This window comes from Cibotium barometz, chromosome 4, assembly GCF_041138505.1.
Source record: "Cibotium barometz isolate CiBa-2024 chromosome 4, ASM4113850v1, whole genome shotgun sequence".
In the NCBI taxonomy this organism is placed as follows: Eukaryota; Viridiplantae; Streptophyta; class Polypodiopsida; order Cyatheales; family Cibotiaceae; genus Cibotium; species Cibotium barometz.
This window is the reverse complement of record NC_141049.1, coordinates 10,351,180-10,375,661: the sequence shown is the minus strand read 5'-3', so window position 1 is coordinate 10,375,661 and position 24,482 is coordinate 10,351,180. Positions and strand designations below refer to the sequence as shown.

Genomic DNA, 24,482 nt, shown 5'->3' with positions numbered 1-24,482 from the left:
AGCTATTCTATTTATGACATAACATAGTTACTATTCTTCTTTTATCTAAAAAAGGGAGCTTCTAATATAAGAAACACTAAGGAAAGGGACTAATAATAACTCATTTGGAGAAGAGAAAGGCCTAAACATTCTTAAGGAGACATGCATAAGAATCTAACTAACAAAATAAAGCACAAAAGAGTGAACATGGATTAAGATTAACTTCGTAGCTTAAACTTCCCACCAAGAGAAAGTAAAAGGGAAAGGGTTTATGAGTAAAACTAGTTGAGTAAGGGCCTTCACTAAAATGTTCATGTTTACTCTACTACCTTCTCTCCTTTTATAGTTGAGGAGAGCCTCCCATTTTAAGCAACCAGTTTCGTAAAAAATGGACAAAGGAAGACTAGTTTTGGATATGGAACATTCCAAGGTTTTAGGAAAATTTTCCACTTTTTTAGGCTTCATGGGAATTATGAAATGCTTCTTCTAGGTGTCCCCTTCTTCTAGGGTTTGTGGTAGTAAAGACTCCCTTGGTCAAATCTCACATCCTTTCATGTGCCAATTTTTGTACCCAAGCAGATGCTAGATGAAATGGATCATCAAATGCAATCTATCCAGAAGGGCATTAAAGCTACCTAGGACAAGCAAAAGCATTTTGCCAACAAAAAGAGTCCTGATGGAATGTTTGAAGAAGGAACATGTTCTTTCTTTGCATGTACGACCTAAAAGGAATTTATTATCCTTAGGGAAGTATAGAAAGCTATCTATAAGGTATTATAGAGTATATGTAATCACAAAGAAAGTAGGAGATTAGGCTTACGAACTCTTACTACCCCCATATTTGAAGGTACATATTATATTTCATATCAGTCTACTCAAAAAATATGTGCCAAACCTTAACCATATTTTAGATGATGAGAAAGCTACCTTCCCAGTTCAAGGACAATTAGAAATCTAACTTGAGGAAATCTTGGATATTTGAAAAATGGCCCTTAGAAATAGAGTTTTGAAAGAGTATCTAGTCAAGTGGAATTTCTATCCAATGGAAGATTCCACTTGGGAGAAAGAAGAATATTTACTCATAGATTATCCTAGGTTCTTGAGATGAGGACATCTCAGTTTTTAAGTGGGGGAGGATGTAAGATACCTCCCCAATTCTAATGTAAAAATTCTTGCATTTTATCAGGTGAAAGCCTCATAAAATCTAGAGAGAGAAAATTGTTCTAGAGAGATAATGCTGAGTTTTGAAATTATCTTTGAATGGGATTCTTTCTTTTGATCTTGAGAACTCACATGTTTAGTTAGAATTCAAAACTAAAGTCAAAAAATTAAGGAAAGTTAAGTAAAAGGATTCCCATGAAAATACCCCTAAGACCATATATTTTGGAAAAATATTAACTTAGGTTGGATTATGGATTCTCCTAAGATCCACAAGGAATATTTGGATTTACTAGAGAAATAATTAGTTTATGGATAAATACATCTAAGAATTGATTAAGTTAATCTCTAAATTATTAGATCTAATTAAGTCAATTCTGTGAGGCAATCCTACCTATAAAAAGCTTTAAAAGGACCTATCTCGATGCTATGGTGATGTGAAGCATTATAGGCAAACTCAACTAGTGGCAAGTAGCTTGGCCATCTTTGGGGTTCTCTACCATAGTAGGATTAAAGAATGTTACAATCTTTGGGGTTTTCTACCAAAGTAGGATTAAAGAATGTCTTTAATTACTTGATTCACCTCTCTCGATTTAATTCATTAGTCTCTAGGTGCGGTAGATAAAACTAAGATCTAGAGATGGTCCTAGCATTAAAGAATGTGGTCCAAAACCTACATGTGAACTTGGCATCCATGTCACTTACAATCCTTCTTATAGCAACCCATGTAATATGAGTATAACCTTTAAGAAGAATTTGGTAAAATCAAGTATAGTGTAGGTCTTCTTTACTGGAAGGGAGCTTTGGTTAGTGTGTCTAGTACCACAAAAATAGATTAATTTCATGCTTAAACTAAAGATAACCCAGTGATGTAGCCCATGCCTATACTCCATGCCTATACAATCCCATTTCATTTGAGGAATGTCTAAAGGATGTAACCTTCTAGGTAACTTTACTTGTGTTTTACTTTGAGTCTTTGGCATATCAAACACTATCATAACCTTCTAGGTAACTTTACTTGTGTTTTACTTTGACTCTTTGGCATATCAAACACTATCATATATGATTCAATACATCTTTTTAAGTCGTCTAAAAGAAACTCTTCTTTATAGACATGTACGTCTTTATGCAGTTTGGATGTCCACCTATGGGATTGTGAGCTTCACTCAAAATCCTTCCCTTTATCCCATCCACATAGGGAGTACATAGCCGATTATAGATATACATGCATCCATCTTTTAGCTTGTACCCTTGCACTTGTCTCATCTCGTGAGGAGTTTTAATTTCCTACATAAATAGGAAATAAATGGGTGCAAAGAATCTATTCTGGTTGACCTTCTCTTTAACTTCACTTACCAAGGGATTTGAGATCATCGTTATTGTAAGTAAAGACACTTTTCTACCTTCTTTCCTAATTCCTTTAAAAATATATTTTTTGACCTATAAAATTGAAAAATCCATTTAAATTAAAAAATTTCATTGGATTTGAGAATTGTCAGGAGGAATTGGAAATTTTGTGAACGATGGGATTCTCAGGAGAAATTAGGAATATTCTAGAAATTATTTTTAGAAATCATAAAATTTAGTATTTATAAAATATCAATGGTATTTTGGCAAATTAAATTGCTAAATTTTTTTTGAAAAATAATAGGTTTGGAATGCCATAAGAAAGGTTTGGTGGAATTCAAAATTATTATATTTTGAAGCCCTAGAAAATTAGAGAAAATTAGGAAAAAATCATGATAATTCTTTTTCTCGAGAATTTAATATTTTTGAGGGTTATTTAATGTTGAAGTACGTTTTCTCTTGCTAACATTAGATAGATGCGGGTTATTCGCATATTATTAATACGATTGCACCTCGTATTAGTAGTTATATTTGTTTGGATTAGTTTTAAACGATGTTTTCATGAATTTTTACCATTGTTTAGCCATTCTTTTTGGACACGTTCCTTGATTTCTTTTGACTTTAATCTGGTTCAAAGTGTGTTTCACCTTTGACACTTTTCCATGATAATTTATTTTGCACTTGTTTAAGTGTGGTTTGAGCTTAATTTCTTAAGCCTAAGATAAATTCTATCATGGGTCAGTTGATCCGTTTGTTTTGGTGGATTTTATTGGATGTTTTCCAAGTTTTATATGGACTCATCAGGTTCTGCCTAGTTCACTTGTGTCTAGGGTTTTTTTTAATGAGTGTTACACATATGTGTTTCACTTGCTTACTTTGGGGTTTTGCTTGAACGACACCACGTTCATATACTCCGGATTGATGAGTTAGCCACCAATTTTAATACTTCTTTTGGCATGATCAATGTCCATTAGATGGTATGCATTGATTTTTATGATCAACTATGGTTTTTATGGATTTGAGGAGATTCTATGCTTTTATCCATGGTTTATAAGGATCTTTTGATCTTTTGGATAATTTCATGTGGTTTGAGGGTAGCATCTGCCTTTGTTTTTTGCACTTAATTTTGGAGTATATTGCTTATACTCTTGTATATATTCCAACTCAGATACCTAGTTGCTTATGTATCTAGGTGAGTTATTTTTCTACCCTAACTTTATTGTGTATTGGGTAGTTCTCATTAGAAAGATGCCAATAATTCAAAATTCTTTTCTAATGATGTACTCGGAAGGAGTCATTCCTTGATGTAGCCTCAGGTATATAGAGATAGATTTTAGTATGTGAAAGTATGGGATAAGGCCATCTTATTCTTTTTATACAGGATTTTATTCATATTTTCCTAGACGGCATGCTAGGGAGTTTTCAAATTGTTAAGGTATGTATGGGTGGTTTCATGGTGGTATGGGACGCTAGTGATCCCTCACATATATTATCTTATGGGATAACTTGGGCTCAAGATTGTTGCTTTCCTTATATCACTTAGCATGTTGACCTCAACATTCAAAGACAATCTCATTTTCTAAACTCACTAGAAGTTATAGTGTGGGCATTCTCTAGATAAACTTCTTTTATCTATAGCCTACATGTATTGATGAGCGTAATCTCATCAGCATTTTCACTTGTCAAAATCTCTTTCTTTAGAGTTCAAACAAGTTTATCTTGTTGTGTTTGGATAAGGAAATTTAGATTCTTCCTTTGTTCGTATTTCTTTCTCTAGTTCCATACTTTAGGTGATTTATATAGTCAACCTGATGGTTTATAGATGGACATATGTGACTCATCGAGACGCTGATGACTCTCTATGTTGATATGGGTAACTCAGGACATCGATTATTCCATATGCAGATGTGGGTATGTCGAGGCACCGATGAATCCCTGGATTCTGTTGTTATAATGCCATGTTTTTCTACTTTATTCCGAATGGTTTACAACGAGGAAGTTATTTTGAATGTGAATTGCTCTGATCATCCACAGTCTGATGGGCAAACAGAGTGTATGAATCAGATTGTAAAGGATATGCTTCGTGTATATGTCTCTAGAAAATCATCATATTGGAAAAAATATCTTCCAATGATGGAATTTGCCTATAATAGTTTTAAACATACAGCTATTGGTTTTAGTCTGTTCATGCTTATGTATGGGTATTAACCTAGGGCACCTATTGATGTCGGTCTTAAGGACATCAAGCTTGATGCATCGAGGGATTTCTTACGTGATATATGCAAGAAATGTTGACCGCAGCTCGGGATTCTATCAGGAGTGCTCAAGATAGGGCACGATTTTATGCTGACACGGGACGCTCATCTCGGCCTTTTGAACTAGGAACGTTGGTTTATTTAAAAGTTCCTTAAGATTTTCAGACTTTGTCAAAAGGAAAATGCTCGAATTTATCTCCTAGATATTGTGGTCAATTTCGAGCTATACATTGGATTGGCACGGTTGCGTATGAACTATAAACTACCTCCACATATTAGAGTTCATCCAGTCTTTTATATCAATAGATTGAAAGGAAAAATGGGAGGTGAGGATTACACAGTTACTCCTCAAGAACTCATTGAAGTCAAAGATTTATCCTATGTTCCACATGAACCTGATAAGGTATTTGAATTCAGGGAAAGGAAACTTTGTAGTTGACTAATCCCTGAGGTTAAAATTAGGTAGAAAGATAGGGAAATAGAGGTTTCGACTTGGGAGTCGGTTGATATTGTTCGGTGCAGTTCTCCTTTTTTTCATTGCAAGAGTGCAATGTTTTGAGAGAGGGGAAGTATGTTATATGCACATTATGTGTGCATATACTAGGAGGCTAACCCACATTAGGCTTGTGAGCATGAGAGCATGGGAATAAGCTTTAGTGGAGCATGGGTTAGGACTAACCTTAAGGGTTAAGGTTAGGGTCAGAAGGTTAGGGTCAGGCATCCAAGGGTCACAAATGGGAAATGGAAAGTCAAGAGTCACTTGATAGCCCTCCTATATAATAGGGGCATGGGGCACACTCAAGGCACAGGCTTGGGGAGCTTGGAGGCTTAGGCTATGGTCTCTTGTGTAGAGGTCCATATCTACTCACCTATCATTTCACACTATAGCTACATGCTATTGGATTGGAGTTATACCTCTTGATGGTATGGGACATCAAGGTAGAGGTATGATGTATTTCATTTATAATTCATGTGTGCATCCCTTGGGCTCGGGGTGGTTGGGTGGTTGAGTTTATGCCTGATTTATGCATGTTTATGCATAATAATTATCTAGAGAGATCTTAGGGTTTTAACAAAACTGCCTACAGTACTATATATGGACATGGTTGCCATGAGCTAAGGTATCCAATGCTTGTGAGTATCCACCCCCTTCTACACTTTGTACATCCTCCATTCAGAGTCTGTCTAGATCGCCATCTAAGCTCTACTTAAGAGTGCACGGGTGGACAACACCATTACTTGTACCTCTTTGGTATAATCAAAATTTTTGAATTCCCTCCATTGTGTATCTATTGTATTGTCTATTATGCTTTGTCTTGCTATCTCTTTTCGTTGTGCCATATTATTATATATTCTAGGAGGTATGAGCTTCCCCATGTACATCGAAATGCTCGATATATACCTAAAATCTGGCCTGAGATAACCACAGTACATGCCGCACATAGTGACCCATGTGATGTTATATCCTTTAGGGCTCTCACACCTACACTACCAACACTGTACACATGAATGCACCATCAAGTTTTACCATACCTTCATCCCACCAATCATAAGTCCTTTGACACAAGTTTCACTCTAATCGCTCTCCAATCCTCTATGCCCTTGAAGATATTCTTTTCATGTTGATAGGGCATGTAGTGCTTCTGTTGTCATGGATTGCACAAGGTAGCAAATTGTCCCACTTGGGATTCCACACTGTTAGTAGTTATTGATACTGACATGAAAATTTGATATCTTTCATTTTCAATTTTGTGCATATTTTGATGGTTTCTCAATGGTAATAAGGTGGAAGCTTGTCCAAGAAGATTGCGGCGCCCATAATGGAATAACGGCGTGGTGATACGGCGGCTTGGCGGCTACCCTGATAACAACATTCTATCTTCAAATATAATGGTTTTACTTGATTTAGGGTGCACACATTGTAAATGCCACAAGTATGCTTGATAAATACTTTGGTATGGTAGATAGGCTAGTGATGTGGAAAATAAAAGTGGGCCTTCATGCTCACATGGATTTTAATTGTATTATTAATATAGTATTCACCATAAGGCTACAAGTTGGGGAGTGTGGAAGGCATGTGGAGGAGTGTGTGTAGGTGCATAATTGGGAAAGATTCTTCTAGAATGCCTACATGGAAGAGGAGAATTCCGCCATCATGTGTAAGTGGGATCTCCACCTACATGCCACTTAGACTTGGCTATTATCTCATCACACTTTCAAAGTGAAAAAGTCTTCAATTTAATAATCAATAGAAGACTTAGCTTAAGAGGACAATTGATGGTGACATCTACCCTTATGTCACTTAGGGGTTGAAGATTTTTATGTTGTAATTTGTAACAATAGAAGAGAGGGTGATTCTCTACCTATAAAAGGAGCCCTCCTCTCCCTTTCAAATCAAGGAATGAGCCTCCTCAATTGAGCATTTTGTGTCATTGCCATTCTCTTATCTTCAAACCCTTATTCAAACACTCTCTTTACATGTGAATGTCTCATTTAGCATTAGCTCCTCATGCTCAGTCCAATTTTGGACCTCTTTGATGATTCATGTGATAAGTGGGATAAGGAGTTATTATCTTGGTAGGCCTGTGACTTCTCAAGGTAGCCCTTGCCTTATTGCCGCCCTCCTTTGGAGGTACCAATGGTTTTAGAGGTAATGAGCATGTGGAAAGACTTTGGGGACCATAGGTAAATCTTTACGATTGTCCGCCGCTGAGCAATGTTAACCCTTACCCTCTAGCTTGAATCATGAAGGAGATGAGAGGCAAGAGGCTATGTGAAAATGGAGGTTTCATGCAAAGAGAGGGAAGTGCAGTTTTGTGGTCTAATACCCAAATTTCAACCGGTAAATTACTCATTACTCAGGTATTGGTTTCTAAAATTGATCATATGGCTAGGAAGCTCTTCATATTCTCTTTCCACTCATATAACTAATTTCTTAATCCTTTACTTCATTGATGATCAAAATTTTTTCCAAAGTTGCTAACTTTTAGGCGAATTTTGGCAGTTTTATAGTCTTGTAGTAAAATGCTCATAACTTTTTGCTCCATTGTCCGTTTTTGAAAGTTTTTATATAAACGCGAAGCTCTCTTTAAGATCTACGCACCTATATAATCCTCTTTTACAAAGTCTTTATGGATTTTAAACTTCAATTCTCTGTGTATCTTTGTTTTTATAGACTTTTGGCCACTATTTCTTCTTAATAATGATTAATTCCTCCTAATCTCTTATCAAAAGGCAAATCCCATGTGTCTTATCATCTTATAAGTGATTGCTATATTCTTTTACTTTAATATGTTTTGTCCAAATTTTTCAATTCGAACGGATGAACCTTACCAACATTCCCTGTATGTTTCCGTTCACATAATTCTGAGTCGGAAGATTTTCTTCCAACAAAGAATTTCCCTCTTGTTTAGAGCTGCAAGACTTGCAGAAATTCTTGCTTCTCCGGAGCCTTTCATCTTTCCTTCCATGAATTATGATCTCACCTTTGATGTGTATATCTTTATCTTAACCTAGGGAGAGAAAGGGAGGTGAGGAGGCTGTGAGGTTTCATACAAGTGTGTTTTGATTCTAAGAAGTGACTGAAGTCAAAACCCCAACTTTGTGTCACATCTTTTTGGTAGAGACGGCGAGCAGATTTTACTTAGAATTATTCTATTTTAACCTCAAGATCCCGCATGATTAAAGGAAAGTTATTTTGAAATAAGTAAATTTTCCTTGTTGCTACTCATATTTTGGTGCAAGATGTTCAACATTCCGGTGTTCCAAGGATCGAAAGGAGAAGACCCAGGGAGTTATCTCCGAGAGTTTAACCGAGCATGCCGCTTGATGGGTTGGTCTATGAAGGAGAGGGCAAAAATACTTCCAGATTTCTTGGAGGGTGTGGCCTTAACTTGGCATGAGGCTTTGCCAGAGGAGTCCAAGAATGATTGGGAAAGGTTGACCAAAGCAATGAAGGAGAGATTTGGGACAATGGAGTCACCAAATGCTTTACTATTGCAATTGGATCAGATTTTCCAAAAGGAAAGAGAGTCAGTTTTTGCCTTTTCAGTGAGGTATGAAGCCTTGTTCATCAAATATCAACAAGCTACTTTACATGTTGCTTCTTCTTCTTCACCTTCTATGGGAGATTCAAAGAGTTGTTTAGCAATGGAGCACCTTAAGATGAGCAAGTTTATCAGGGCTTTGGATCCCCGCTTGCATGGAAAGATCTTAGCAAAGATCCCACTAATTTTAAAGAGGCTCTTTGTATTGCTTTGAAGAAGGAGGCCACTCTTCATATTGAAATTCCAATCTTCTCTGAGTGTACCGACCCCACCACGAGTAGAGATAGCCTCAACATCTCAGGTATAAGCTCCATCCTTGGATCATAGCATTGCACAACTTATGGCAGAATTTGTTGATTTGAAATTACACTTAGTCAATGCAAGGCCACCTAGGGTTCCACGAGTTGAGGATAAACCTAGGGATAGAAGTAGTGTCAGATGCTATGAATGTCAAGAGAAGGGACACTATCGCACTGAGTGTCCAAAATTGAGGAAAAGAGAGGATAAAAGTTTAGCACTTTTAGAGGAAACATGCTCAGAAGAAGAAGAGAAAACATTGATGCCATTAATGGCAAAAAGGGGTCGTAAAACTAGGAGTCAAGAAGAAGAAGAACAAGAAGATAAATCTGAAGAGGAGAAAAATAAGAAGAAGAAGAAGTCGTCTAGGAGAAAAATTGAACAATCTGACTTTCCTCTTGGACAAGGATCTCTTAGTTATGACCTCTTAGCAGATCTTAGGAAGAAAACGGCACAAATCACATTTGGGCAGCTTTTGGCACTCTCTCCAAAGCTCAGAAAGGAATGGGGTAAGCTGGCTAGCACAAGGAAATCTAAGAAAAAGAAGAAGAGGGATAATGGGACTCCTATGGCTCAAAAGGTGGATATTGATGTAGGAGATGATGTGCCTGTGTGAGTGATTGATGTCATCATTGAGGGACAAACAATTTCTAATGCATACATTGATGGAGGGGCAAACAATTTCTAATACATACATTGATGGAGGTGCGTCAATCAATGTCATGAGTGAAAAAACAATGAAAGATGCCAATTTAAAGTTGTCTTCTACTAACTCTCCCTATTGCATCAAACTTGCTGATAATACTAGGGTGAAAACCTTAGGAATTGTCAAGAATTTGGGAGTGGATGTATGTGGTATTTTTGTGCCTACAACTTTCCAGGTCATTCCTACAAAGCCTGATGCTAGGGCTTACCCATTGATATTGGGTAGGCCATGGCTTCGCTAAGTGAAGGCAATTCAAAAGTGGGAGACAGGTGATCTTATTCTACAAGGTGAGTATAAGAAGGTCCACTACAACATCAAGAGTCATCGCAAGAAAGTGGTAAGAGGTGAACCTTCAACTTCTGAAAGTTCAGAGTCAGAGTCATCCGATGAAGAGGAGACAAGTGGTATCTCCGAGGTTTCCATCTCAGAAGGGGAGGTGGAGGGAGTTGCATTTGGTCTTTCCCTGGGAAGGGATCGAGGGGATGCTGAAGACAATGGAGCCTTGGAAGGGGAAGTTTCTTCAACCATGTTCAAGAAAGGAGATGTGGACCTCACTAGTCTTCATCAACAGAATGAACTTCTTCTTGATGAGTCCATAGCAGGTACTGAAAGGGAGAATTACTTAAAAATGTTGGATGGATTTCCTAACCTTTTTGCAAACAGCTACTCACAGCAAGTACCCCAAGTTACACTAGTAGAGCACAAGATTGATCTCAAGCCCCAAAGTAAGCTAGTGGTATAACGGCTAAGGCATTTGGGAGTAGTGCAAGCGGAGGTGCTTAAGAATGAGGTAACTAATTTGCTTGAAGCTGGATTTATTTTTTCAGTAGCAAATTTAGAGTGGATTTTTCCAGTTGTAGTCACTCCCAAAAAGGGTGGAAAATGGCGCGTGTGTGTGGACTTTCGTCCTCTGAATGCATGCGCAAAGAGGGATTATTATCCTCTACCCTTTCAGGATGAGATTTTGGATCAAGTTGTAGGTCATGAGTTGTATTCAGTGTGTGATGGATAATCTGGATACTTTCAAATCCGTATTTGTGAAGAAGATCAAAGGAAAACCTCATTTATCACCCCTTGGGGAGTGTATGTCTATAGGGTGATGCCATTTGGCTTGACCAATGCACCAGCAACTTTTCAACGCTTCATGAGTCAGGTATTTGCACCTTACTTGTGGGAAATTTTATAAGGGTCTTTTTGGATGATTTTTGCATTTATTCAAGCCGCATGGATCACTTGGAAAAGTTGAGGTTGGCCTTGCAAAGTATTGATAGAAATGGATCCTGAGAAGATGCATGCAATTGTGGCCCTCCCACCACCTACCATTGTAAGGGAGGTAAGGAGGATTTTGGGTAAAACAAAGTATTACTAACGCTTTGTTGACATGTTCTCTGAGAAGATGTATCCTATAAATCTGTTGACAAAGAAGAATGTTTCTTTCCAATGGGGGCGCGATCAAATTCAATATTTTTGTTTGCTCAAAGAATGCATGAGTCAAAGTCCAATTGTGCAACCTCCTAGGTGGGGGGAAGACTTTTATGTGAACCCAAGTGTCTCATCACATTCAGTGGGTACTATACTCTTGCAAAAGGGAGAGCAAGGGTGTATGCAACCAGTGTATTATGCAAGCCGACAACTCACTGATGCCGAGGATAGGTATGGTGAAATGGAGAAAGGTGGTTTGTCTCTTGTTTTTGCAGTAAAGAAGTTCAAGTCGTCATACTTGTTACCTCGCCCTTTTTTCTTCCTCACATCTCAACCTTCTTTACAATTCTTGGTCCGCAAACCCAATCCTGAGGAAGAAAGTTTGCAAAGTGGATTTGTGAGCTTCAAGAATTCTCTTTTACTTTTATTACAGAAAACACCACTAGGGCCTCTCTTGCAGATTTGCTTACCACAGGAAGGAAGAGGAAGAAGGAACAAGAGCAAAGAAAGAAGTATATGAATATTTGGAGACACCACCAACTGCTTTCACCATGCATTTTGATGGAGTCTTTAGCCCTTCCAGGCAATGTGGGGCTGGGGGATAGTTTTATTTGATCCAGAAGGAAAAGAGGTATGGGCCAAGGGTAGGGAATTTTCAAAGGCTATATCAAATAATGTGGCTGACTACAATGCATTAATTTGGGGATTATAAGATTACATAAAAGATGGAATTAAAGAGGTAGAGGTTAAAGGGGATTCGCAATTGGTCATCCGACAAATGAAAGGAGAATATGGAGTCCTAATCTCCAAGAATTGTATAAAAGGGCAATGGAGTTAAAAGAAGCTTTTGAGTTTTGTAAATTTGTGCATGTTAACAAGAAGGATAATCAAAAGGTCGATGAATTGGCTACTAAAACCTTGGATTCTTTCAAAGTAGCTACTCTTGCAATAATGGATATAAGTTAGCCTGAGCTCCAAGATGTTCAACACTATTTAGATATAGGATACTTCCCTCTTGGATTGAATCCTCAACAACAGAAGCAAAGGCTTACCAGGAAAGCTCATCCTTATACAATTCTAGGGGATGTTCTTTACAAGAAAGGTAAGGATAAGATTCTTAGGAGAGTAGTGAGCCTGGAAGAATCTAAAAGAATTATGAAATTATGTCAACTTTGCCTCAGCCACGGAGGATCCTTAACACAGGGTATTATTGGCCTCGACTCAGCAAAGATGTTTATGAGTGGTGCAGAAGCTATGAAGTTGCCAGGCATATGGGCATAAGCAATTGGTTCCCGAACCCTTAAACCCTATCCCAGCATATGGTCCATTTGAAAGGTGGGGATTAGATTTTGTTGGCCCTATTCCTCGTTCCTCACATGGGAAGTATTACATATTGGTGGCCACAGATTATGCAACAAGGTGGGCAGAAGCACAGGCCATGGTCAATAAAGCAGTGTGGTTGTGGCATCCTTTCTCAGGGAATACATATGTGCCCGATTTGGGTGTCCATTAGAAATCCTTACGGATGGGCAGAGGCCTTTTAGGAATGACTTGATTGAAGCTTTGGTGCAGAAATTAAAAATAAAGCATGCTATGTCAACTCCCTATTATCCCCAATGTAATGGTTTAGTAGAAAAAACTAATGGATTGCTTTGTGGATCTTTATCTAAGCTAGTGGATACTATGAAGAGAAAGTGGGATGTGCATTTGCCAGAAGTCCTATGGGCCTATAGGACAATGCACAAACTCTCTTGGTTTCACACCTTTTCAGTTAGTTTATGGAATGGAGGCTATTTTGCCAATAGAATTGAAAATCACAAGCCTTCGCACATCTTTTGCACGCTTGAATAATGAAGAAGAAACAGATGCCCAACACCTAGTACAACTGGAGACCTTGGATGAGAGGCGACTTCAGGCACTTCAAAATTTGGAGGTTGCACAACAACGGCGCAAGGCAAGGCATGACACTCTCACGAAGAAGAAGAAGAAGCCAGAATTCAAGCAAGGAAGCTTAGTCATGAGGTATGATGGTCGTATGGAGAAACGGCTAGATAAGAAGCTTCTTCGACGCTGGAAAGGCCCCTTCTTCAAGGTAAAGCAAAAGTTCAAAAATAACACCTATCTTCTAGAGGATGCAAGTGGCCAGGAGGTTCCCGGACGTTGCAATGAGTACCGGCTAAAGATATTTTACCCTCGAGCACCATGGCCAGCAGATCCCCAAGACAAGCATGGAGGATCTGCTGGGGGGGGAAAGATGTGACATGAAAAATTGATATCTTTCATTTTCAATTTTGTGCATATTTTGATGGTTTCTCAATGGTAATAAGGTGGAAGCTTGTCCAAGAAGATTGCGGCGCCCACAATGGAATAACGGTGTGGTGATACGGCGGCTTGGTGGCTACCCTGATAACAACATTCTATCTTCAAATATAATGGTTTTACTTGATTTAGGGTGCACACATTGTAAATGCCACAAGTATGCTTGATAAATACTTTGGTATGGTAGATAGGCTAGTGATGTGGAAAATAAAAGTGGGCCTTCATGCTCACATGGATTTTAATTGTATTATTAATATAGTATTCACCATAAGGTTACAAGTTGGGGAGTGTGGAAGGCATGTGGAGGAGTGTGTGTAGGTGCATAATTGGGAAAGATTCTTCTAGAATTCCTACATGGAAGACGAGAATTCCACCATGTGTAAGTGGGATCTCCACCTATATGCCACTTAGACTTGGCTATTATCTCATCACACTTTCAAAGTAAAAAAGTCTTCAATTTAATAATCAATAGAAGACAGCTTAAGAGGACAATTGATGGTGACATCTACCCTTATGTCACTGAAGGGTTGAAGATTTTTATGTTGTAATTTGTAACAATGGAAGAGAGGGTGATTCTCCACCTATAAAAGGAGCCCTCCTCTCCCTTTCAAATCAAGGAATGAGCCTCCTCAATTGAGCATTTTATGTCATTGCCATTCTCTTATCTTCAAACCCTTATTCAAACACTCTCTTTACATGTGAATGTCTCATTTAGCATTAGCTCCTCATGCTCAGCCCAATTTTGGACCTCTTTGATGATTCATGATAAGTGGAGTAAGGAGTTATTATCTTGGCGGGCCTGTGACTTCTCAAGGTAGCCCTTGCCTTATTGCCGCTCTCCTTTGGAGGTACCAATGGTTTTAGCGGTAATGAGCATGTGGAAAGACTTTGGGGACCATAGGTAAATCTTTACGATTGTCCGCTGAGCAATGTTAACCCTTACCCTCTAGCTTGAATCATGAAGGAGATGAGAGGCAAGAGGCTATGTGAAAATGGAGGTTTCATGCAAAGAGAGGGAAGTGCAGTTTTTGTGGTCTAATACCCAAATTTCAACCGGTAGTTACTCATCACTCAAGTATTGGTTTCTAAAATTGATCATATGGCTAGAAATCTTTTCATATTCTATTTCCACTCATATAACTAATTTCTTAATCCTTTACTTCATTGATGATCAAAATTTCTCCCAAAGTTGCTAACTTTTAAGCGAATTTTGGCAGTTTTATAGTCTTGTAGTAAAATGCTCATAACTTTTCGCTCGGTTGCCCGTTTTTGAAAGTTTTTATATAGGCGCGAAGCTCTCTTCAAACTCTACGCACCTATGTAATCCTCTTTTACATAGTCTATATGGATTTAAAACTGCAATTCTCTGTGTATCTCTATTTTTATAGATTTTTGGACATTATTTCTTCTTAATAGTGATTAATTCCTCCTAATCTCTTATCAAAAGGCAAATCCCATGTGTCTTATCCTCTTGTAAGTGATTGCTATATTCTTTTACTTTAATATGTTCCGTCCAAATCTCCCAATTCAAACGGATGAACCTTATTGCAGCTCCAAACAAGAGGGCAGTTCTTTGTTGGGATCTTCCGACTCAGAATTATATGAATGGAAACATACGGGGAATGTTGGCAAGGTTCATCCGTTCGAATTGGGCAATTTGGACGGAACATATTAAAGTAAAAGAATATAGCAATCACTTATAAGAGGATAAGATACATGGGATTTGCTTTTTGATAACAGATTAGGAGGAATTAATCATTATTAAGAAGAAATAATGGCCAAAAGTCTATAAAAATAGAGATACACAGAGAATTGCAGTTTTAAATCCATATAGACTGTGAAAAAGAGGATTACCTAAGTGCGTAGAGCTTGAAGAGAGCTTCACATCCATATAAAAACTTTCAAAAACGGATAATCGAGCGAAAAGTTATGAGCATTTTACTACAAGACTATAAAACTACCAAAATTCGCCTAAAAGTTAGCATTTTACTACAAGACTATAAAACTACCAAAATTCGCCTAAAAGTTAGCAACTTTGGGAGAAATTTTTGATCATCAATGAAGTAAAGGATTAAGAAATTAGTTATATGAGTGGAAAGAGAATATGAAGAGCTTTCTAGCCATATGATCAATTTTAGAAACCAATGCCCGAGTGATAAGTAATTACCGGTTGAAATTTGGATATTAGACCACAAAAACTGCACTTCCCTCTCTTTGCATGAAACCTCCACTTTTACATAGCCTCTTGCCTCTCATCTCCTTCATGATTCAAGCTAGAGGGTAAGAGCGGACAATCGTAAAGATTTACCTATGGTCCCCAAAGTCTTTCCACATGCTCATTACCGCTAAAACCATTGGTACCTCCAAAGGAGGGCGGCAATAAGGCAAGGGCTACCTTGAGAAGTCGCAGGCCCGCCAAGATAATAACTCCTTATCCCACTTATCATGAATCATCAAAGAGGTCCAAAATCGGACTCTGAGCATGAGGAGCTAATGCTAAATGAGACATTCACATGTAAAGAGAGTGTTTGAAGATAAGAGAATGGCAATGACACAATGCTCAATTGAGGAGGCTCATTCCTTGATTTGAAAGGGAGAGGAGGGCTCCTTTTATAGGTGGAGAATCACCCTCTCTTCCATTGTACAAATTACAACATAAAAATCTTCAACCCTTCAATGACATAAGGGTAGATGTCACCATCAATTGTCCTCTGTTAGGCTAAGTCTTCTATTGATTATTAAATTGAAGACTTTTTGACTTTGAAAGTGTGATGAGATAATAGCCAAGTCTAAGTGGCATGTAGGTGGAGATCCCACTTACACATGGTGGAATTCTCCTCTTCCATGTAGGCATTCTAGAAGAATCTTTCCCAATTATGCACCTACAGACACTCCTCCACATGCCTTCCACACTCCCCAACTTGTAGCCTTATGGTGAATACTATATTAATAATACAATTAAAATCCATGTGAGCATGAAGGCCCACTTTTATTTTCCACATCACTAGCCTATCTACCATACCAAAGTATTTATCAAGCATACTTGTGGCATTTACAATGTGTGCACCCTAAATCAAGTAAAACCATTATAGTTGAAGATAGAAAGCTATTATCAGGGTAGCCGCCAAGCCGCCGCATCACCACACCATTATTCCATTGTGGGCGCTGTAATCTTCTTGGACAAGCGTCCACCTTATTACCATTGAGAAACCATCAAAATATGCACAAAATTGAAAATGAAAGATATTAATTTTTTATGTCACAATATCATATAATCCCTATGTGATATAATTGATCAATGTATAATCCCTATGTGATATAATTGATCAATGTATAATCCCTATGTGATCAATGTATAATTGATCAATGTATAATCCCTATGTGATCAATGTATAATTGATCAATTATTCCTAGACCACCCAATAAGAGCTGCCTTGGGTCTCACTCAAGCTGCCATCTCATTGTTTTAAAAACTCAATATCCTAAGTTTGTAGACAATACCTATGAATGTGCTCACAAACTTACAAGACAAGGTGAGAGAAAAAGCCAAAAAGCCTGAAAAAGATGACTCTTCATAATGACGGAGGAGAATGTCTTGAAACAACAACTAAAAGATGACTCCCGAGCTCCTAATCAAGGAAACTAAAAGGCAGAAAACTAGGAAAGACAAAGTTACATGCAAGGAAAAGGGAAAGGATCCTTAAAGAATAATTGAAACCCACCTACAATGCACTTATAAAGAATTTCCTTATCGCCACATGGGCAAAAACAATGAGAAATCAGATGATGAAACATCTCACTCAATTCCCCTGAAAATCAAATCCAAGCACTAAAACCCAATGCACCACCCAAGGCCAAGAACGAGACTCCTACCAAGACCCGTGGGACCACAAGCTAGGGTGCAAGAAAAAATAAAAAAGCCTGTCTTCAGCGGAGAAGAATGTCTCAAAATAGAAGCCAAAAGGTGATTCACGAGCTCCTAAACCCAAGGAAACTAAAACTAAGAAAACTTAGGAACGCAAAAGCTAAATCTCCAAGGACAAGGGAAAGAAGACTAAAGAAAATCCAGATCTAAGGAGGGAAAAGGCTTATACACACTCGGATGTTGAAGAATCAATCTCGAAATCTTCAGGGCTATCCATGAAACCAACAAACCCACTTAGATGTTGAAGAAAAATCAAATCCAAGGAAGGAAAAGGTTTATACACACTTGGATGTTGAAGTATCAATCTCCAAATCGCTAGGGCTATCCATGAAACCAAGAAACCCATTGTTACAAGTGGAAAAAAGGAAGTTTTTTCTCATGAACATGGGAACAATATTATTAGTACCCCTAAAAATGGAAATTGGTGGTCTAGGGAGGATCAGATGATGAAACGATGTCCAACATCTTAGTTATTAGAACCCTTGAAAATAAAATCCATGCACTAAAAGCCAGTGCACCACCCAAGGTTAACATGCTTAGGATTGGCAAGCTAATGTCACCTATTAACACTGAAAAATGTTATGTCAAATTTGCAGTAGCAAAAAAATGTTACGTCAAATTTGAGTGACTAACCAAATCTACAAGGAAGAGGAGTACCATCTTTCCTTTTGGGGAGGAAGAGAAACTACTTACCAAAAAATGTCACTTGAACCATTGGGAAAGTGCTAGAGGAAGAACCCATATAGATGATGCTACAACTCAGGTAACTAAGAATGACATTGAAGATTTCTATGAAGACTTAGAAAATCTTTGACTAAAGGTGTTCCTACACCTTTAGTCAAAGATTGACATTGAAGATTTCTATGAAGACTTAGAAAATCTTTGACTAAAGGTGTTCCTACACCTCATTACATATCTCTGCATTGGAAAATGAATTCTTATCCTATGAGATTGATGATGGTGTTTCCATTGGTGCACTCAAATTTCCATAGGGTCTACGTTTCAAAAATAAAGGATGGTCAATGAGCTATAGTGCACTCACATGCTAATTATGAACTTCCATAGGGTCTACGTATCCAAAACAGTCTTAATAAAGGATGGTCAATGAGCTATAGCACCATTATACACATTAGGCACACTTGACAATATTAAGAGTCATAATGTGGTGCTTTATGATTCATTTAGAATGAACAAGACATTGCAAACTCAATGTCTTCTGGTGAGATACCTCTTACTTTAAAATGAACAAGTCATTGTAAATTTAATGTTTTCTCTTGAGATACCTCTCAAGGTATGGCTAGATCTTCTATTGGGACTCGGAATGTTGAATGGAAAAGAGAATTAGTTAGCCTTGATGCTACTTACAATAACATGTCCTAGGAAACTTGGATGTCTTTGTGCTAGCCACCAATCACACCTAGACACATCTTTCAAATATGTGCTAGTAGGGAGTACATTGAAGTTTTGTGCCATTTCAGGCAACCCCTCCTCACAATAGGTGAAATTTTGAAATGTGGGTTCCACGCAATCATTAATACACTTGAGAATGAAATCATCCTTGGTGGCATCTAGATGCATGGCATTCAATAAATCAATCCATGCATTCAATTAATACACTTGAGAATGAAATCATCCTTGGTGGCATCTAGATGCATGGCATTCAATCAATCAATTCATGCATACATAAACACCTAAGGAAACATAATGCTCTTGCATTAAGAAAAGTCTTTGAATGAATTGAAACCCATAGCACTGACCCTTATAAAAGCTCTTGAGAATCGAAGTTAGATTTAAGGTGGCCATGGAAATAGAAACACTACAAGCTCTAATCTATCCGTGGTGTGAGAACAATCTCATGACCATTGATCTACAACTTTATCCTATGGATTCCCTTCACTAAGGATATAAACATGCAATATTAGCAACATGCTTTTTATCATGTGGATTCCTTTCACTAAAGGACATGAACATGCCATGTTCAGAATATTGTGAAAAAACAATCTATATGAAAACTAACCTCCTAAACTGTAAGCTTTATGTGCTTGAGTATGGATTGGAAGCAAATTCAATTATGAGGTGTGATTGGATTGTTACCACCAAGGTTAAACCATGTTTCACTAGCAATACAATTATTGGAAGAAGTTCACAATATGGAGATGTTGTACCATTTTGTGACAAAGATAATCCTACACTGAATGATCTCTATGATGCTCATCACTGCCACTAGAAAAGATTACTAGTTTCCTCACCAAAAAATCCTCTACTCTTCCAATGCCATCTTCATCATCAAAGGAATATGCTTCCTTCTCTATTTCCACAACCTCTCAATCAACAACTATTCCTAATGATGTTCCTCCAATCCAATTAGCAACAAAGGCCGAATCTTACTCCGATATAGAGGTAACTTCACAACATCAACCATAGACTCTCCATCCAAGGGTATAGCCTCTCCAATAATTTCCATTGATGATTGAGACCTATCCTTTACATTGGCAATTATCCATGATAAAGCCTCTACTCCAAGAGTCCCTCCTTGATCAGCCTCACCAAAAGAGAAAAAGGCTTCTAATTGACTGAGAATATTCTTAAGTCGTCTCTATGAAAACACCAAAGGTCATCTCCACGTTGATAAAGGTAAATCCATTAACGTGGTCTTGACATTGGCAGTCCCTCTTTTTAAAAGCCAAGCATATCATCATTGATGCTGCTGCCCAACAAAAAACCTTCTGCTATCTCGTAACAAGATGATGCCATCAAACCGTTAGCCCCACCAAAGAAGGTATATCTACCGCATAGGTCTTTTCAAGATATCTTCAAGGTATTAAAAGATGGGTTAAAAAATAGTTACTTGTAGCTTAGGCCTACTATGAGGGTACCAATACAATTTGGCTACTGTGCCAACCTTGGCCCCACTCACAACACAAATCTTGGATGTCTAGAAACAAGAGTACCCTTACCACCTCTTCCATGGAAACCCACACAAGCTTGACAAAAACCTGTGCTAACTCAAAAGTTGTGTGTTACAAAGCAATCTCCTAAGGGCTGCACTTCTAAAGCCATGATTGTTGCTTGTATGCAGCTGGGGTATCACATCTCATGGGGGTAATCTTCCTTTGTATGGGAGGATGAAAGGTGGGACCTCATTTGCTGCACGGAAGGTCTCTGAATTTTGGTGTGGTCTGTTGGTTACAAAGTATTTTCTTGATGTGATGTAATTAAGAGAAGGGATGTAGGAGGACTTTTTGAAAAGGACAGCTTTTTGTTAAATTAATATATATAACTATTGTTCCCCCCAGCCCACGAGCGCGTAAGCGAGTGGGTAGAATGGTTGGGTCCCATTGTGAAGACCTGGGTTCGATGCCATTGAGCTGCGTGAGGGGGGTACTCTGTTGTGAGCCAATATATATATACATATATCTTTCCCCAAACACATAACTAGTGGTCCCCCAGGCGTCCACAAAGGAACTTTGAAATAAAAGCACTTGGCTTTAATAAAATGTACACATTAATCTCAATCCCAGCCTCTCCCCCGTTGCCCTTTTCTCCCTCTCCTCCTGCTGCTAAATAAAAGAAAGAAGGCAGGCTCCCCGTCTGTGAGACGGGCGCCCATGATGCCCCCTCGCTGACGGGCGGAGCGTTCCCTCGCCTCTTCACACAGACATACCCCCACCCACAACGATGAAGCTTTACGACGAAATGCAGCACACATGCATCAAACCAGATAGAAGTACGCTGTTGTGTATTATAAAGACGTGTGCAATTTCAGCTCCACTAGAACATGGCAGGAAAGTACATGAACAAATCATTATGAATGTGCTAGATTCTGATGTTGTTGTGGGAAGCGCCCTTGTGGACATGTATGCTAAATGCGGCAGCCTAGAAGAGGCAAGGTGCGTGTTCGACAGGCTGCCAAATCGAACGGTGGTTTCATGGGGTGCTTTGATTGCTGGACATGTCCAGCATGAGCATGGTCTCATTGCTCTGGAGCTTTTTGACAGATTGCAACTCGAAGGTGTCAAGCCGGACAAACTCTTGTTTTCTTTTGTCTTAAAGGCATGTGTCAATATAGGAGCCATGATGAAAGGTAGGATAGCCCATTGCCAGCTTCTTGGTAGTAGACTAGGATTAGATGTGGTTGTGGAGAACATTCTGATCGATTTGTATGTGAAATGGGGAACCCTTGATGAGGCTTGCAAAGTGTTTCATGAATTGCCAAGCAGAACAGTGGTCTCATGGTCTGCCATGATTGCTGGATGTGCTCATCATGGAGATGGTCATCGTGCCCTCGAATATTTCGAGAAGATGCAGCAGGAAGGTACCATGCCAGATAGAGTCACTTTTCTGTGTACACTGAAGGCATGCAGCAGCGTAGGAGCTATAAAGCAGGGTAGGCTTCTTCATGGTTGGATGGTGGAATGCGGACTTGAACTGGATGTGGCTGCTGGGAGCGCTCTTGTTGACATGTATGGCAAATGTGCAAGCCTAGAAGAAGCCCATAAAGTATTTAGCGTCTTGCAGATCAGAACAGTGGTGTCGTGGAGTGCTTTGATTGGAGGATATGCAGAGCATGGATGTGGCTTTACTGCTCTCGAGCTCCTCACTTACATGCAGGAAGAAGGCATCGAGCCAGATGAAGTCACACATTTGTGCATCTTGAAAGCATGTGGCAGTGCAGGATCATTAAGGCTTGGCTTGTTGATGCATGACAGAATCATTAATATGGGATTCCTCTCAAATATAGCTATGGTAAACTGCCTTGTTGATATGTACTCAAAATGTGGGAGCCTGGAGGACGCTTGGTGGGTGTTTGGCAACTTGGTGATTCGAACAGTGGTGTCATGGAGTGCCATGATATCAGGGTATGCAAGGCAAGGGCGGGGTCTTCATGCTCTTGTCTTGTTTGAGAAGATGCAACAAGAAGGCATAAAGTCTAACCAAGTAACATTTATAAGTGTATTGAGAGCATGCGGCAGCATACAATCAACACAGCAGGGCCAGCTCACACACAATGAGATAATCAAAAATGGGTTCGAATCAGACGTGGTGGTTGCAAGCTCCCTTATCGACATGTATGCTAAATGTGGGAGTATAAAGGAGGCAGAAAAAATATTCGGCTATATGCCATACAGGAACGTTGTCTCCTGGGGTGCAATGATTGCAGGCTATGTGCAACATGGACATGAAGCTCCTGCGCTCATTCTCTTTGGAAAAATGCTACAGGAGGGCATGGAGCCAACCAGAGTGACAATTTTGTGCTGCTTGATAGCCTGTGGTAGCATAGGATCTGTATCGAAGGGTCGGCTAGTTCATGACCAGATTATTAGGGGCGGACTGAAGCTAGATGTAGCAGTTGGAAATGCCCTTCTCAACATGTATGTCAAGTGTGGGAGCTTAAGAGAGGCGCACCAAGTCTTAGAAACAATGCCAGAGAAAGACATGATATCATGGGGCTCAATGATTGCTGGATATGCATGCAATGGTAATCATGGGATGGCTAGACAATGCTTTGAGGATATGCACCGGCTAGGCCTGAGGCCAAACAGCGTTATCTACACACTTATTCTAGCTACCTGTGGTCATTCTGGGCTGCTGGAGGAAGGCCAGCAGTACTTTAAGTCTGCAAGAGATCATGGTGTTATGCACAGTGTCCAGCATTACGGTTGCATGACAGACCTCCTTGCACGTACAGGACACATGAAAGAAGCTAAAGATCTGCTTCAAAGCATGCCATGCCACCCGGATTTTGTGATGTGGATGTCTTTGCTGACGGGTTGTAGGACATATGGTAACAGGGATCTAGGGAAGCTCTGTTTTGAACTTCTTTACGGATTGGATTGTAGCCAGGCTTCTGGGTACATGCTCATGTCAAAAATATATACTGATGCTCAATTGTGGGATGATGCTGATAGAATCAAGGAGCTAAGGAAACAAGCCTGTGCTAAACGAAAGCCTGGAAGAGCCTGGATTGACATAGAGAACATGGTACAAGAGTTCATAGTGCGAGATCAAAACCATCCACAGTGTGATGACATTGGTATGAAATTGAAGCGAGCAAATAGACAAGTAAAGGAGGAAGGCTTTCTGCCATGTGTAGACTTGGTGGCAGAGCTCACACTTTATGATGATGAAGAAGAAAAGGCCATCTGTAGGCACTGTGGAAAGCCTGGAATAGCTCTTGGGCCTGGGGTTGCAACCGAGGACACTGTTGTACTGGTAGCCAATAGCGTGTGTACAGTAAACGATAAAACAAAAAAGATCTTATCAGATTTTAAAGATATGTCAAATGACGTGCATGTTATCAACGAACAAATGATGTTAAGGAGATCAACACTGAGAAACTTTGTTCAACGGACATCAATCAATAAGACTAGAGAGCATCCATCTTCCTAACTTGGTTTGGAGGCTAAGCAAGAGGCAATATAGACTAAAGCATCACACAGCTTGGAGATTAAATGTGAATAATAATCAGCATGAAACATACCCTGTCAACAAGAGCTTAAGGTTCTAGGATAATCATTGTTTATGTACATCTTGACTCTAAATACTTGATCATATCAAAGCTACAGATGAGGTAAATAGAGAGAAATTTTGAAAATCACAGTTTGCTCAAGCATGGATGGGCAATTACAAGAATAATTCACTATACTTCTTTCAAGCCCATGAGGATTCATACATGAGAATTTTTTTCATGATCAAGGTGACAAGATTCTCTTAACATCTACATCATGTGGATATAGCTACTCCCTTTTGACAAGATTCTTTAAAACCTACATAATATGGATATAGTTACTCCCTTTTAAGCACTCCTACCTACCAATTATTAATGTCCACCATCACCTGAAGTGAGGAGACTATACTGAAGAAGATTGGAAAAACCAAATCTATTCCCAAATCTAGCCCTGTCCCAAATCACCATGTCCATTGGCTAAGTCTAGCCCTGTCCAATCACCATGGGTCGAATCACTCAAACTATGGATCCGGCCACCCGTCAATGAAACTCCTTTTTCTCTTTCACTCACACAGACCTC

The 24,482-nt window shown here is 39.0% G+C and overlaps 1 protein-coding gene across 1 annotated transcript; it reads left to right on the top strand.

Moving 5' to 3' along the window:
• The first annotated feature begins 21,132 nt into the window (after positions 1 to 21,132).
• LOC147638899 (pentatricopeptide repeat-containing protein At2g33680-like) lies at positions 21,133 to 23,844 on the top strand. The gene has a single exon (XM_086792830.1). The coding sequence runs from the start codon at positions 21,133 to 21,135 to the stop codon at positions 23,842 to 23,844; it is 2,712 nt and encodes a 903-aa protein (XP_086648956.1).
• Positions 23,845 to 24,482: the final 638 nt, after the last annotated feature.